General features: G+C 43.9%; 1 protein-coding gene across 2 annotated transcripts in view; it reads left to right on the top strand.

Moving 5' to 3' along the window:
- The first annotated feature begins 765 nt into the window (after nucleotides 1-765).
- The window catches only part of manba (mannosidase, beta A, lysosomal), a 52,008-nt gene continuing 38,208 nt past the window's right edge, over nucleotides 766-14,565 (top strand). Inside the window, exons 1-7 of one of the 2 annotated variants that reach the window (XM_045703893.2) lie at nucleotides 766-1,219; nucleotides 8,818-8,912; nucleotides 9,295-9,400; nucleotides 9,741-9,914; nucleotides 10,959-11,082; nucleotides 12,043-12,212; nucleotides 13,475-13,588. In XM_045703893.2, coding sequence (XP_045559849.1) covers nucleotides 1,004-1,219; nucleotides 8,818-8,912; nucleotides 9,295-9,400; nucleotides 9,741-9,914; nucleotides 10,959-11,082; nucleotides 12,043-12,212; nucleotides 13,475-13,588 — 999 coding nt within the window. In that variant the 5' untranslated portion in view covers nucleotides 766-1,003. Of the gene's footprint in view, nucleotides 1,220-8,815; nucleotides 8,913-9,294; nucleotides 9,401-9,662; nucleotides 9,915-10,958; nucleotides 11,083-12,042; nucleotides 12,213-13,474; nucleotides 13,589-14,565 lie in introns of those variants that run through there. The other variant, XM_045703937.2, reaches the window with a different exon arrangement.

Here is a 14,565-nt window from a genome sequence, read left to right as displayed (position 1 = left end):
GATGGTCCGCCCAGGTCTTTCCTAGTGTGCATAGACAGCAAACTACTACGGGTATATGTATGCCCGCGGGCCTCTTGCCTAAACACTCCCTAGGTGCCTTCCCCTTCCCCCCTGGGAACAAATGAAACAGAATTACACAAATGTAAGTCAATCAAAACACTGCATCCTATTGACACACACAACCAATCAGCTCCCTCAGCAACAACGGACACAGTACATACCAAAATTCTTGGAAACAACCAACATTCTATAACCCTCAGCCATTAGCCTTGTCTCTCAGCAATCATCTCTGTCTCCCCTCTCCCTGAGCAACAGCACACTGGCTTATATTGGGGTTGTTAATTGAGACAGCTGCGTCCTGACGAGGGGGCGGGGTCAGCTCTCCAATCAGCAATGGGGCCGACCAATCAGCTGCTTGGAGAACTTCAGGAAGCCATTACCTGAAACACACTAACAAATATACAAACTACAACACAGAAACTGGGGAACGTAACACCATCCTCTCGGGTTCCCCTTGAGCCTATGTAGGGATCAGATCTGTTTTATAATTTATTTTAACAGAAACATTGTTTGATTTAGTTTAGATATGTATTTTTGGTAGTTTGGTCATTTTTTTTGGTGGGTATTTTGTTCCATTTTGGGAATGCTGTTACCATCCCGCACAGTAGGTGGCAGAATGCACATTTAGTTGTGTGATCGCCAATATACCACAGAAGAAGATGTTGCCACGTGATGTGCAGTGGATCAGCTGATCTGTAAGGTCACATGATTATTAACAAGGAAGAAGCCGTTTGCACTGAACAACATACAGCGTTTTATTTTTTTACAACGTTTATAATCAGTGTTTGATGTTTAACGTTTTTTTTTCTTCTCTTCTCTCTTTGAAGTTTTCCTTGTCTTGAATGCAGTATTACATGTTAATAAATCATTTAGTTGTTAACAAATGTTCGAAACTTGACCTAGATACTTTTATCTGGCAAAAATCCTGCAAGAAGACACAACAATGAGCGCGTTTAGAAAAAGAGGAAGTGTTCTTGTTGTCCTTTATTACGTCTGGAGTGTTCACGTCCTTTTCGGATACAATGTATCCAGAGAGGAGCAGTACGATCTCAGCCTGAACAGGAAATGGACCATACAGAATTCAAATGGGTCTCTGTCGCTTCCTGCAGACGTACCAGGGTGTGTACACTCTGCTCTCCTGAAACAGGGCTTTATCAAGGTGAGAAGAGTTGTGATGTCTTCTGTCTTTAAAATAAATAAATAAATAAATGTTTTAAGATTAACCATGTGAGAGAGAAGGGGGTAGCTGCAGCCCAGAGTATGCTGGAGTGGGGGTCGAAAGGAAAGCAGTCACCCCTCACTAATCAAATCAAATCAAATGTATTTATATAGCCCTTCTTACATCAGTTGATATCTCAAAGTGCTGTACAGAAACCCAGCCTAAAACCCCCAAACAGCAAGCAATGCAGGTGTAGAAGCACGGTGGCTAGGAAAAACTCCCTAGAAAGGCCAAAACCTAGGAAGAAACCTAGAGAGGAACCAGGCTATGAGGGGTGGCCAGTCCTCTTCTGGCTGTGCCGGGTGGAGATTATAACAGAACATGGCCTAGATGTTCAAATGTTCATAAATGACCAGCAGGGTCAAATAATAATAATCATAGTAGTTGTCGAGGGTGCAACAAGTCAGTAACACAAGAGTAAGTGTCAGTTGGCTTTTTCATAGCTGATCTTTGGCTGTAGAGATACTATCCCCATCTAGTGGCCAGTTTACATACAGCAACCACAACAAGTGGTCTCTCACTATAACAATACTATCCCCATCTAGTGGCCAGTTTACATACAGCAACCACAACAAGTGGTCTCTCACTATAACAATACTATCCCCATCTAGTGGCCAGTTTACATACAGCAACCACAACAAGTGGTCCCTCACTATAACAATACTATCCCCATCTAGTGGCCAGTTTACATACAGCAACCACAACAAGTGGTCCCTCACTATAACAATACTATCCCCATCTAGTGGCCAGTTTACATACAGCAACCACAACAAGTGGTCTCTCACTATAACAATACTATCCCCATCTAGTGGCCAGTTTACATACAGCAACCACAACAAGTGGTCCCTCACTATAACAATACTATCCCCATCTAGTGGCCAGTTTACATACAGCAACCACAACAAGTGGTCTCTCACTATAACAATACTATCCCCATCTAGTGGCCAGTTTACATACAGCAACCACAACAAGTGGTCCCTCACTATAACAATACTATCCCCATCTAGTGGCCAGTTTACATACAGCAACCACAACAAGTGGTCTCTCACTATAACAATACTATCCCCATCTAGTGGCCAGTTTACATACAGCAACCACAACAAGTGGTCTCTCACTATAACAATACTATCCCCATCTAGTGGCCAGTTTACATACAGCAACCACAACAAGTGGTCCCTCACTATAACAATACTATCCCCATCTAGTGGCCAGTTTACATACAGCAACCACAACAAGTGGTCCCTCACTATAACAATACTATCCCCATCTAGTGGCCAGTTTACATACAGCAACCACAACAAGTGGTCTCTCACTATAACAATACTATCCCCATCTAGTGGCCAGTTTACATACAGCAACCACAACAAGTGGTCTCTCACTATAACAATACTATCCCCATCTAGTGGCCAGTTTACATACAGCAACCACAACAAGTGGTCCCTCACTATAACAATACTATCCCCATCTAGTGGCCAGTTTACATACAGCAACCACAACAAGTGGTCTCTCACTATAACAATACTATCCCCATCTAGTGGCCAGTTTACATACAGCAACCACAACAAGTGGTCTCTCACTATAACAATACTATCCCCATCTAGTGGCCAGTTTACATACAGCAACCACAACAAGTGGTCTCTCACTATAACAATACTATCCCCATCTAGTGGCCAGTTTACATACAGCAACCACAACAAGTGGTCTCTCACTATAACAATACTATCCCCATCTAGTGGCCAGTTTACATACAGCAACCACAACAAGTGGTCTCTCACTATAACAATACTATCCCCATCTAGTGGCCAGTTTACATACAGCAACCACAACAAGTGGTCTCTCACTATAACAATACTATCCCCATCTAGTGGCCAGTTTACATACAGCAACCACAACAAGTGGTCTCTCACTATAACCATACTATCCCCATCTAGTGGCCAGTTTACATACAGCAACCACAACAAGTGGTCTCTCACTATAACAATACTATCCCCATCTAGTGGCCAGTTTACATACAGCAACCACAACAAGTGGTCTCTCACTATAACAATACTATCCCCATCTAGTGGCCAGTTTACATACAGCAACCACAACAAGTGGTCTCTCACTATAACAATACTATCCCCATCTAGTGGCCAGTTTACATACAGCAACCACAACAAGTGGTCCCTCACTATAACAATACTATCCCCATCTAGTGGCCAGTTTACATACAGCAACCACAACAAGTGGTCCCTCACTATAACAATACTATCCCCATCTAGTGGCCAGTTTACATACAGCAACCACAACAAGTGGTCCCTCACTATAACAATACTATCCCCATCTAGTGGCCAGTTTACATACAGCAACCACAACAAGTGGTCCCTCACTATAACAATACTATCCCCATCTAGTGGCCAGTTTACATACAGCAACCACAACAAGTGGTCTCTCACTATAACAATACTATCCCCATCTAGTGGCCAGTTTACATACAGCAACCACAACAAGTGGTCCCTCACTATAACCAACATGGTCGCCTTCTATTAGCCGGTTTATGTCTGCCCAAACTGCAGTCTGATGTAATCCTGAAACACACAAGTCAAGCTCCTTTAATAATGTATTTATTACAACTTTAAACCGACTCTTCACTTCTTCTTCTCCCTTTTTACTCCTTCTTCTGCGTCTCTGTTGTCAAATGTAATTCTTGAATTTATGTCCAAATTATCATATGGTATTTTTGAAATGTGCCAGTATTTAATGTTTTTGAAATGTACTTAGTGATTGGTGCGTGGCCCGAGGGTGGCGACACAGACAGCTCTGGAGAGAAACAAGACTGAGAAATGATCAGTTTCTCTGGATGTGCTGTTTATTGGTCTGTGTTTGGGGGGAAAAAATGAATATTTTTGTTTTATTCTATAAACAACTGACAACATTTCTCCCAAATTCTAAATAATAATGTTGTCATTTAGAGCATTTATTTGCAGAAAATGACAACTGGTCAAAATAACAGAAAAGATGCAGTGTTGTCAGACCCTCGAATAATGCAAAGAAAATAAGTTCATAATCATTTTTAAAACAACACAATATTAATGTTTTAACTTAGGAAGAGTTCAGAAATCAATATTTGGTGGAATAACCCTGATTTTCAATCACAGCTTTCATGCGTCTTGGCATCCCCTCCACCAGTCTTTCACATTGATGTTGGGTGACTTTATGCCACTCCTGGTGCAGAAATTCAAGCAGCTCGGCTTTGTTTTGATGCCTTGTGACCATCCATCTTCCTCTTGATCACATTCCAGAGGTTTTCAATGGGGTTCAGGTCTGGAGATTGGGCTAAGCCATGACAGGGTCTTGATCTGGTGGTCCTCAGCTACAATGGGGTTCAGGTCTGGAGATTGGGCCGGCCATGACAGGGTCTTGATCTGGTGGTCCTCCAGCTACAATGGGGTTCAGGTCTGGAGATTGGGGCCAGGGCGCGGGGAGTGGGGAGGCTGGAGGGGGATGCGGGTTGATCTGGTGGTCCTCAGCTACAATGGGGTTCAGGTCTGGAGATTGGGCTGACCATGACAGGGTCTTGATCTGGTGGTCCTCAGCTACAATGGGGTTCAGGTCGGGGTGGAGATTGGGCCGGCCATGACAGGGTCTTGATCTGGTGGTCCTCAGCTACAATGGGGTTCAGGTCTGGAGATTGGGCTGGCCATGACAGGGTCTTGATCTGGTGGTCCTCCAGCTACAATGGGGTTCAGGTCTGGAGATTGGGCTGGCCATGACAGGGTCTTGATCTGGTGGTCCTCCATCCACACCTTGATTGACCTGGCTGTGTGGCATGGAGTATTGTCCTGCTGGAAAAACCAATCCTCAGAGTTGGGGGAACATTGTCAGAGCAGAAGGAGGAAGTTTTCTTCCAGGACGAGCTTGTACGTGGCTTGATTCATGCCTCCTTCACGAAGACACATCTGCCCGATTCCAGCCTTGCTGAAGCACCCCCAGATCTTCACCGATCCTCCACCAAATTTCACAGTGGGTGTGAGACCAGAAGAGGCCTACAAGCCACAGTGTCTCACACCCACTGTGGAATTTGGTAGAGGATCGGTTAAACTATAGATTGATAGATTTATTTGACCCTTATTTAGTGTTTGTCGGCACAAAAGTCTAAATTTTTGGGGGAATTAGCATGTAAATGATGCAATCATTGTGTCAATAAATACATGCTCTTACCCAGGACATCTCTTGCTCTGTAATCGCTTGTAATAGCTTGTAATTGTGTACTTCTGAGCCGAGTAGTTGGTCGCCAAAATAAAAAGGAAATTCCGTGTCAGTAGGAGTGGCCGAGTTTTACTGAGAGTCCAGTTTAACCAGGCTCCCGGTCTCCTGCTATACCTTGTGCTAGTGATGTGTTGCTATGTCATACTTGTTCTGTGTTCACGTCCCTGGTCTTTTATAATAATAATAATAATAATAATAAATTACATTTGTAAAGCACTTTTCATTATACAGAATAATCTCAAAGTGCATAAAATAAATTTTAAAACAAATATAAAAATGTTTTTTTATTTAATTTTTAATTTATATTTATTTATATATTTATTTTTTGAATGGTATTTTATTTAAAAAAAAAAATTGAATTGTATTGACGATTATTTCATCAAATTCATTAAAATGTGGTCGTATAAGATGTATATATATATATATATATATATATATATATATATAAAAAAAAAAAAAAAGAGATATTTGTGTTTGGATGAATTTACTTCTGTCAGATGCCTTTCGTTAAGTTTTTGCACTGAAGATCATTTTGTGTTTGTTTCTTACCATCTAACTACCGTACTGCAAAAGTTTGCAGTTCTGTGTTAAAGCCAGAGGATGAGTCTGAGTCTTGGACACTACATGACCAAAAGTATGTGGACACCTGCTCGTCCAACATCTCATTCCAAAATCATGGGCATTAATATGAAGTTGGTCCCCCCCCCTCTTCGCTGCTATAACAGCCTCCACTCTTCAGGGAAGGCTTTCCACTAGATGTTGGAACATTGCTGCTATAACAGCCTCCACTCTTCTGGGAAGGCTTTCCACTAGATGTTGGAACATTGCTGCTATAACAGCCTCCACTCTTCTGGGAAGGATTTCCACTAGATGTTGGAACATTGCTGCTATAACAGCCTCCACTCTTCTGGGAAGGCTTTCCACTAGATGTTGGAACATTGCTGCTATAACAGCCTCCACTCTTCAGGGAAGGCTTTCCACTAGATGTTGGAACATTGCTGCTATAACAGCCTCCTCTCTTCTGGGAAGGATTTCCACTAGATGTTGGAACATTGCTGCTATAACAGCCTCCACTCTTCAGGGAAGGCTTTCCACTAGATGTTGGAACATTGCTGCTATAACAGCCTCCACTCTTCTGGGAAGGCTTTCCACTAGATGTTGGAACATTGCTGCTATAACAGCCTCCACTCTTCAGGGAAGGCTTTCCACTAGATGTTGGAACATTGCTGCTATAACAGCCTCCACTCTTCAGGGAAGGCTTTCCACTAGATGTTGGAACATTGTTGCGAGGCATGCCACAAGAGCATTAGTGAGGTTGGGCGATTAGGGCCTGGCTCGCAATCAGCCTTCCAATTCATCCCAAAGGTGTTAGATGGGGTTGAGGTCAGGGCTCTGTGCAGGCCAGTCAAGTTCTTCCACACCGATCTTGACAAACCATTTCTGTATGGACCTCGCATTGTGTACGGGGGCATTGTCATGCTGAAACAGTAACGGACCTTCTCTAAACTGTCTTGAATGTAATTCTATGCTGTAGCGTTAAGATTTCCCTTCACTGGAACTAAGGGGCCCGAACCATGAAAAACAGCCCCAGACCATTATTCCTCCTCCACCAAACTTTACAGTTGCCACTATGCATTTGGGCAGGTAGCGTTCTCCTGGCATCCGCCAAACCCAGATTCGTCCGTTGGACTGTCAGATGGTGAAGCGTGATTCATCAACACAGAGAACGAGTTTCCACTGCTCCAGAATTTAATGGGGGCGAGCTTTACACCACTCCAGCTGACGCGTGACATTGTGCATGGGGATCTTAGGCTTGTGTGGCCTACCACTTCACGGCTGAGCCGTTGTTGCTCCTAGAAGTTTCCACTTCACAATAATAGCACTTAAAGTTGACCGGGGCAGCTCTAGCAGGGAAGAAATTTGACAAACTGACTTGTTGGAAAGGTGACATCCTATGACGGTGCCATGTTGAAAGTCACTGAGCTCTTCAGTACGGGCCATTCTACTGCCAATGTTTGTCTATGGAGATTGCATGGCTGTGTGCTCGATTTTTATACACCTGTCAGCAACGGGGTGTGTCTGAAATAGCCAAATGCACTAATTTGAAGGGGTGTCCACATACCTTTTGTGTGTATATATATATATATATATATATATATATATAGTATATTTCACTGTTAGTTTTACACAAATAATTGTACATTTTCAGTTTATTTCTGATTAAAAGTCCTGCTGATGGGTGTAATGTTGCTTGTATGTGTTGTGTGCTGTCAGGATCAGCGCCAGAACTAATCAGTTGGACGGGCATTTGATTTCCATGGGGGGGGGGGCTTGTTGCTTCACCAGACCTATATCTATTTTAATGGGTTTTATAGTAAAGACATGTCATTTTAACTGTTAAAAATGTATTAGTTTTTAATGTGGCATGTACATAATAACCATTCGTGATGTTTTCTATCTGATTGTCAAACAAATCGCTTCAAAAACTAGGTTTCCATCTCACGTTCGTCAAAAATTATTCCAGCATACGAAAATTGTGTACACCCGCCAACTTTCTTTCGATTTGTAAGTGGCTGAAACTATCTCACCGGAGAAAGCAACCGAGTGAAACAGCGCCCCCTCTGTCTTACTATATGTAGTCCATGTATCTGATGCTGTGTGGACAAAAAGAGTATGACATGTTTCAACGTGATGTCTAGATGGTTGTCAATATGAGTTATTTCTTGTATAGGCTGCTATTCTACTTTAAATAAAATCCTAAAATGGAAACAAAAACACTAGTCATTGAGCACCGGCTTATTGACTTGTCTTGCAGCCCAATCAGACGCGCAAAACTGTCTTGAGTGGCAACACATCTGCCCAATTAGCTGATTCGCTTTCCGTACACACCCACTCATTTCAACACACCTATTCGCCCGTACGTGGCTGCAGCTACCCATACTCCAGTCACCATATTGGGCTGCAGCTACCCATACTCCAGTCACCATATTGGGCTACAGCTACCCATACTCCAGTCACCATATTGGCCTGCAGCTACCCATACTCCAGTCACCATATTGGTGGACAGCTACCCATACTCCAGTCATCATATTGGGGGACAGCTACCCATACTCCAGTCACCATATTGGGGGACAGCTACCCATACTCCAGTCACCATATTGGGGGACAGCTACCCATACTTGAGGTGAGCTGACTGACAAATTGCCTATTTTATTAAATGAAAATGCCTGGTTCTCTCTCTCTCTCCTGTCTCTCCTGTCTCTCTCTCTCTCTCTCTCTCTCTCTCTCAGGATCTCTACTTCAGGTTCAATGATGTAGCATACAGGTGGATCGCTCTTGACAACTGGACATACACGACGACATTTTCTGCCTCAACAGAGCTAAGGTACTGTTTACACAGCTTACACTTCCAGTCCCATGGTGTTACTGTATTCACTACTCCCAGGGCCGGTTCCCCGGACTCAGAACAAGCCTTGTCTTTCAGGGCCGGTTCCCTGGATTCAGAACAAGCCTTGTATTTCAGGGCCGGTTCCCCGGACTCAGAACAAGCCTTGTCTTTCAGGGCCGGTTCCCCGGACTCAGAACAAGCCTTGTCTTTCAGGGCCGGTTCCCCGGACACAGGACAAGCCTTATCTTGAACAAAAAATAACTTTCGATAGAGATTCTTCATTGAGCTGTCTTTTTAGTCTAGAACTAGGCTTAATTTGTGTCCCGGGAAGCCACCCGTCAGTTTTTCTAATATAAACCCTTCTTGTCCTCTGCTCCAGGGCTAAACAAAGAGTCCAGCTGGTGTTTGAAGGAGTGGACACCGTAGCGTCCATCTCTCTGAACGGAGTTGTTGTGGGAAAGACGGACAACATGTTCCGCAGATATGTAATGAAAAAAAGTCTTATTATTTATCATATGAACGTTGTTTATATTGCACATTGTGTAGTAGTATGATTTCAAGGTGTGTCTAGTCATGTACGATCGTTGAGTTAAATTGTCAAATCTGTTTTAACATTTACATAATACGTATGTATAGTGATTTATTTATGTTTGTTTATTAGGTTAAGTTATGTTTGATCAGGCCCCATTTAGCAGACACTTTTACCCAAAGAGACATACAGTAAATACCTGTAAACATTTTACCCAGAGGGTATCGAACCCCAAAATCCCGGCTTTTACCAACTGATGCTGGGCCACTTGATAACGTGATTCCCTGATGTTCAAGGACTTCAGCGTAGGCCAGTTGTTAAGGGAAGGGCAGAACGTTGTGAAGGTGAACCTCCTATCCCCCGTCGTGTACGCCTCAGAGAGGAGTCGTGCTCACTCCTCCTACAGGGTACCCCCTGACTGCCCTCCACCCGTCCAGAAGGGAGAATGTCACGTCAACTTTATCAGAAAGGTTAGTCGCTTGAACTCTTGGGAATTAACATCATCTTTTCAGTTAATAGTATTTATTGTGTGTTGACAGAAAACATTCAGTTTGTTAACAATATATATATATATATATATATATATATATATATTTTTTTTTCTTTTCTTTTTACAGTTTAGTCAGTTTAATTTGATCTCCATCAAATTATGTCACTCTTGAAAGTGTCACTCTCTATTTTTCCCCATAGGGGATTTTAGAAACACTTTAAATGAGGTGGGAAAGACAGACAGGCACATTTTAAATGTTTTAGAAACACTTTCGGGCAGCTGGGTAGCCAAGTGGTTAGAGCGTTGGGCCAGTAACTGAAAGGTTAACAGGAGTGTGTTTTTGCTTGTTTAAGCTTTTTCGTAGTGAAGCTTAGCTTGGTAACGTTAAGCTAATTGACTAGCTAGCTAGCCTAGCACAGACAACGTTATCTTGTCTAGGTGACCCAGCTAGCTACATCACTAACCAACTTTAAAACGTCCTTCTCTGGACTGACATTTGCAATTTCTTTCTCATGAACTTGCTGCTTGCTTATTTCAATTGACCTACCTCGGTGTTTCACGTCCACTGGTTTCTAATGGTGTTGCAGTTCTTCTTCCGGCACCATTTATCACGATGGACACATTATGATGGACATTATCCATGACATTATCCAGATAATGTAGCGGAACGCTCAAAAACAAGGAAAATAAACGTCTTCAGAAACAGAAGGAAAGATTCAGGTTGAACCATTTCCAGCCGATCAGAGGGCAGACAGGCCTGATCCCACTAGTTACCACAGCCACAAAGACTACAGTCTACATCCTAGAAATTCATGAAAAATAACATTTGGCATTTTGGTTTTCATTTAAGGTTAGGCATAAGCTTAGCACTGTGGTTAAAGGTTTCAAATCACCATCCTCGCAACATACAGATGCTAATGATGTTGGAGTCATGATTGTGTGGCCTTTAGAAAATAACAGTAAATTATATTTGTGATTCACCCGTTGGATAACTCTCCTGTCTGCTGGTCTTTTACTCTACCAGGCTCAGAGTTCCTTCAGCTGGGACTGGGGACCGTCATTTCCAACCACGGGGCTGTGGAAGGGTGTTCATCTGGAGGCCTTTGATGTGCTGCGCCTAATCCATCTCTCTACTGTACCAGTCTATAGTATGTCTTCATCTCTCTCCGTGTCTCTCTGTTTCTGTCTCTGTCTCTCTCTCTCTCTCTCTCTCTCTCTCTCTCTCTCTCTCTCTCTCTCTCTCTCTCTCCCTGTGTCTCTCTCTCTCTCTCTCTCTCTCTCTCCCTGTGTCTCTCTCTCTCTCCGTGTCTCTCTGTTTCTGTCTCTCTCTCTCTCTCTCCCTGTGTATAACTATCTCTCTCTCCCTCTCTCTCTCTCTCTCTGTGTCTGACTCAGTCTCTCTCTCTCTCTCTCTCTCTCTCTCTCCCTGTCTCTCTCCCTGTCTCTCTCTCTCTCTCTCTCTCTCTCTCTCTGTGTCTCTCTCTCTCTCTCTCTCTCTCTCTCTCTGTGTCTCTCTCTCTCTGTGTCTCTCTCTCTCTCCCTCTCTCTCTCCCTGTCTCTCTCTCTCTCTTTCTCTCTGCATGTGCATCTAACTATTCTGAACGTGTTATCTATACAGCTACTCTGTGAACTCTCCTAGGCTGAATCCCGAATCATCCCCTTGCTCCTCTGGCATGCCTTCCGCCATATGCACAAGTGTCCCAAAGCCGAGGGAGTTAAAATAAAGGAGGGTGTATTAGACTCTTCGATAGCCACTATTGACTGAGTCTGATTCGCTGCTGGCTTGAGAGTGAAGTAGTATCCCATAATGCACCACGTGTCTAATTATGATCCATGACACATGTAACATACGAAATACTTTCCTAATTCACTGTTACTGAGGTATATTTATTGTGAGACGAGAGGGAGAATTTTCTCAGTTGAATTTCGTTTTATTATTTAAAGTCAGGTGTGTGTCCAGAAGGTAAGGGGTTTATTGATCTCCTCGCCACTCTGGAAGTTACCCTCTGAGTTTCATCAGCTCCGTGCGAATTGATAGGGGCAAGGTGGGGGTTTGGGATTCACCGCTAGTCATGGAAAGCCCTCTTCTTCCTCTTCCTGTCTCCCAGACTCCTCTCTGTCTCAGTGGGTGGTAAAAGTGGAAGTGTTGGTTGATGCTGTGGAAGAGACTAAAGTCGAGTTCAACCTCTCTCTGATGGAGATGTCTACAGAACAGTCCTTCACGGTGTTGTTCCCATCTGGGCAGAGCAAGAACACCTTGAGCCTCCATGTCAGCACAGTTAGTATACACCCTATTCCCTTTATAGTGCCCTACTGTTGACCAGAGTCCTTTACAGTATAGTGCCCTACTGTTGACCAGAGTCCTTTACAGTATAGTGCCCTACTGTTGACCAGAGTCCTTTACAGTATAGTGCCCTACTGTTGACCAGAGTCCTTTACAGTATAGTGCCCTACTGTTGACCAGAGTCCTTTACAGTATAGTGCCCTACTGTTGACCTTTACAGTATAGTGCCCTACTGTTGACCTTTACAGTATAGTGCCCTACTGTTGACCAGAGTCCTTTACAGTATAGTGCCCTACTGTTGACCTTTACAGTATAGTGCCCTACTGTTGACCAGAGTCCTTTACAGTATAGTGCCCTACTGTTGACCTTTACAGTATAGTGCCCTACTGTTGACCAGAGTCCTTTACAGTATAGTGCCCTACTGTTGACCTTTACAGTATAGTGCCCTACTGTTGACCTTTACAGTATAGTGCCCTACTGTTGACCTTTACAGTATAGTGCCCTACTGTTGACCTTTACAGTATAGTGCCCTACTGTTGACCTTTACAGTATAGTGCCCTACTGTTGACCTTTACAGTATAGTGCCCTACTGTTGACCTTTACAGTATAGTGCCCTACTGTTGACCTTTACAGTATAGTGCCCTACTGTTGACCTTTACAGTATAGTGCCCTACTGTTGACCAGAGTCCTTTACAGTATAGTGCCCTACTGTTGACCTTTACAGTATAGTGCCCTACTGTTGACCTTTACAGTATAGTGCCCTACTGTTGACCTTTACAGTATAGTGCCCTACTGTTGACCAGAGTCCTTTACAGTATAGTGCCCTACTGTTGACCTTTACAGTATAGTGCCCTACTGTTGACCTTTACAGTATAGTGCCCTACTGTTGACCAGAGTCCTTTACAGTATAGTGCCCTACTGTTGACCAGAGCCCTTTACAGTATAGTGCCCTACTGTTGACCAGGGCCCATAGGGGTTTTGAAGGGAATAGGATGCCATTTGGGACACATCTTATCTCTACTGAAATGACCTCTGAATATCAGGGTTTTAGCATGTCTCTGTTTTTCATCGTGCTGAGGTAAATGTTTAGTGTGTGTGTGTCTGTGTGTGTGTGTGTGTGTGTGTGTGTGTGTGTGTGTGTGTGTGTGTGTGTGTGTGTGTGTGTGTGTGTGTGTGTGTGTGTGTGTGTGTGTGTGTGTGTGTGTGTGTGTGTGTGTGTGTGTGTGTGTGTGTGTGTGTGTGTGTGTGTGTGGTAGAGTAACCCGGTGAAGCTGTGGTGGCCCAGTGGCCATGGTGAGCAGCACTCCTATCATCTCAGTGTGAGAGGAACCATGCTGGAGGGAGCAGCCATACTCAGGACAGACACACAGGTCAGACCTCAACATCTCTACTCCTCTCCAGTCCTCTGTCTTCTCACGGTCTCCAGTCCTCTGTCTTCTCACGGTCTCCAGTCCTCTGTCTTCTCACTGTTTCCAGTCCTCTGTCTTCTCACTATCTCCAGTCCTCTGTCTTCTCACTATCTCCAGTCCTCTGTCTTCTCACGGTCTCCAGTCCTCTGTCTTCTCACTGTTTCCAGTCCTCTGTCTTCTCACTATCTCCAGTCCTCTGTCTTCTCACTATCTCCAGTCCTCTGTCTTCTCACTATCTCCAGTCCTCTGTCTTCTCACTGTCTCCAGTCCTCTGTCTTCTCACTGTTTCCAGTCCTCTGTCTTCTCACTATCTCCAGTCCTCTGTCTTCTCACTATCTCCAGTCCTCTGTCTTCTCACGGTCTCCAGTCCTCTGTCTTCTCACTGTCTCCAGTCCTCTGTCTTCTCACTGTCTCCAGTCCTCTTGTCTTCTCACGGTCTCCAGTCCTCTAACTTCTCATGGTCTCCAGTCCTCTGTCTTCTCACTGTCTCCAGTCCTCTGTCTTATCACTGTCTCCAGTCCTCTCACTGTCTCCAGTCCTCTGTCTGCTCACGGTCTCCAGTCATCTGTCTTCTCACTGTCTCCAGTCCTCTGTCTTCTCACTGTCTCCAGTCCTCTGTCTTCTCACTGTCTCCAGTCCTCTGTCTTCTCACTGTCTCCAGTCCTCTGTCTTCTCATGGTCTCCAGTCCTCTCTCCTCTCCCTCAAAGTGTAAATTAATCTGATTTAATGTAAGTAGTAGTATTTAGCTGACCTGGTTACACTAGACAGAATGCTAAAATCTTCACTGGCGATCTGTGTCCAGGTGTATTTAACAGTCTCTCTGAGTCCAGGTGTATTTAACAGTCTCTCTGTGTCCAGGTGTATTTAACAGTCTCTCTGTGTCCAGGTGTATTTAACAGCCTCTCTGTGTCCAGGTGTATTTAACAGTCTCTCTGTC

Source organism: Salmo salar, chromosome 01 (genome assembly GCF_965601325.2).
Source record: "Salmo salar chromosome 01, fSalSal1, whole genome shotgun sequence".
Lineage (NCBI taxonomy): Eukaryota > Metazoa > Chordata > Actinopteri > Salmoniformes > Salmonidae > Salmo > Salmo salar.
Note: the sequence above shows the minus strand (reverse complement) of the source record. Positions and strands in the feature narration are given on the sequence as shown.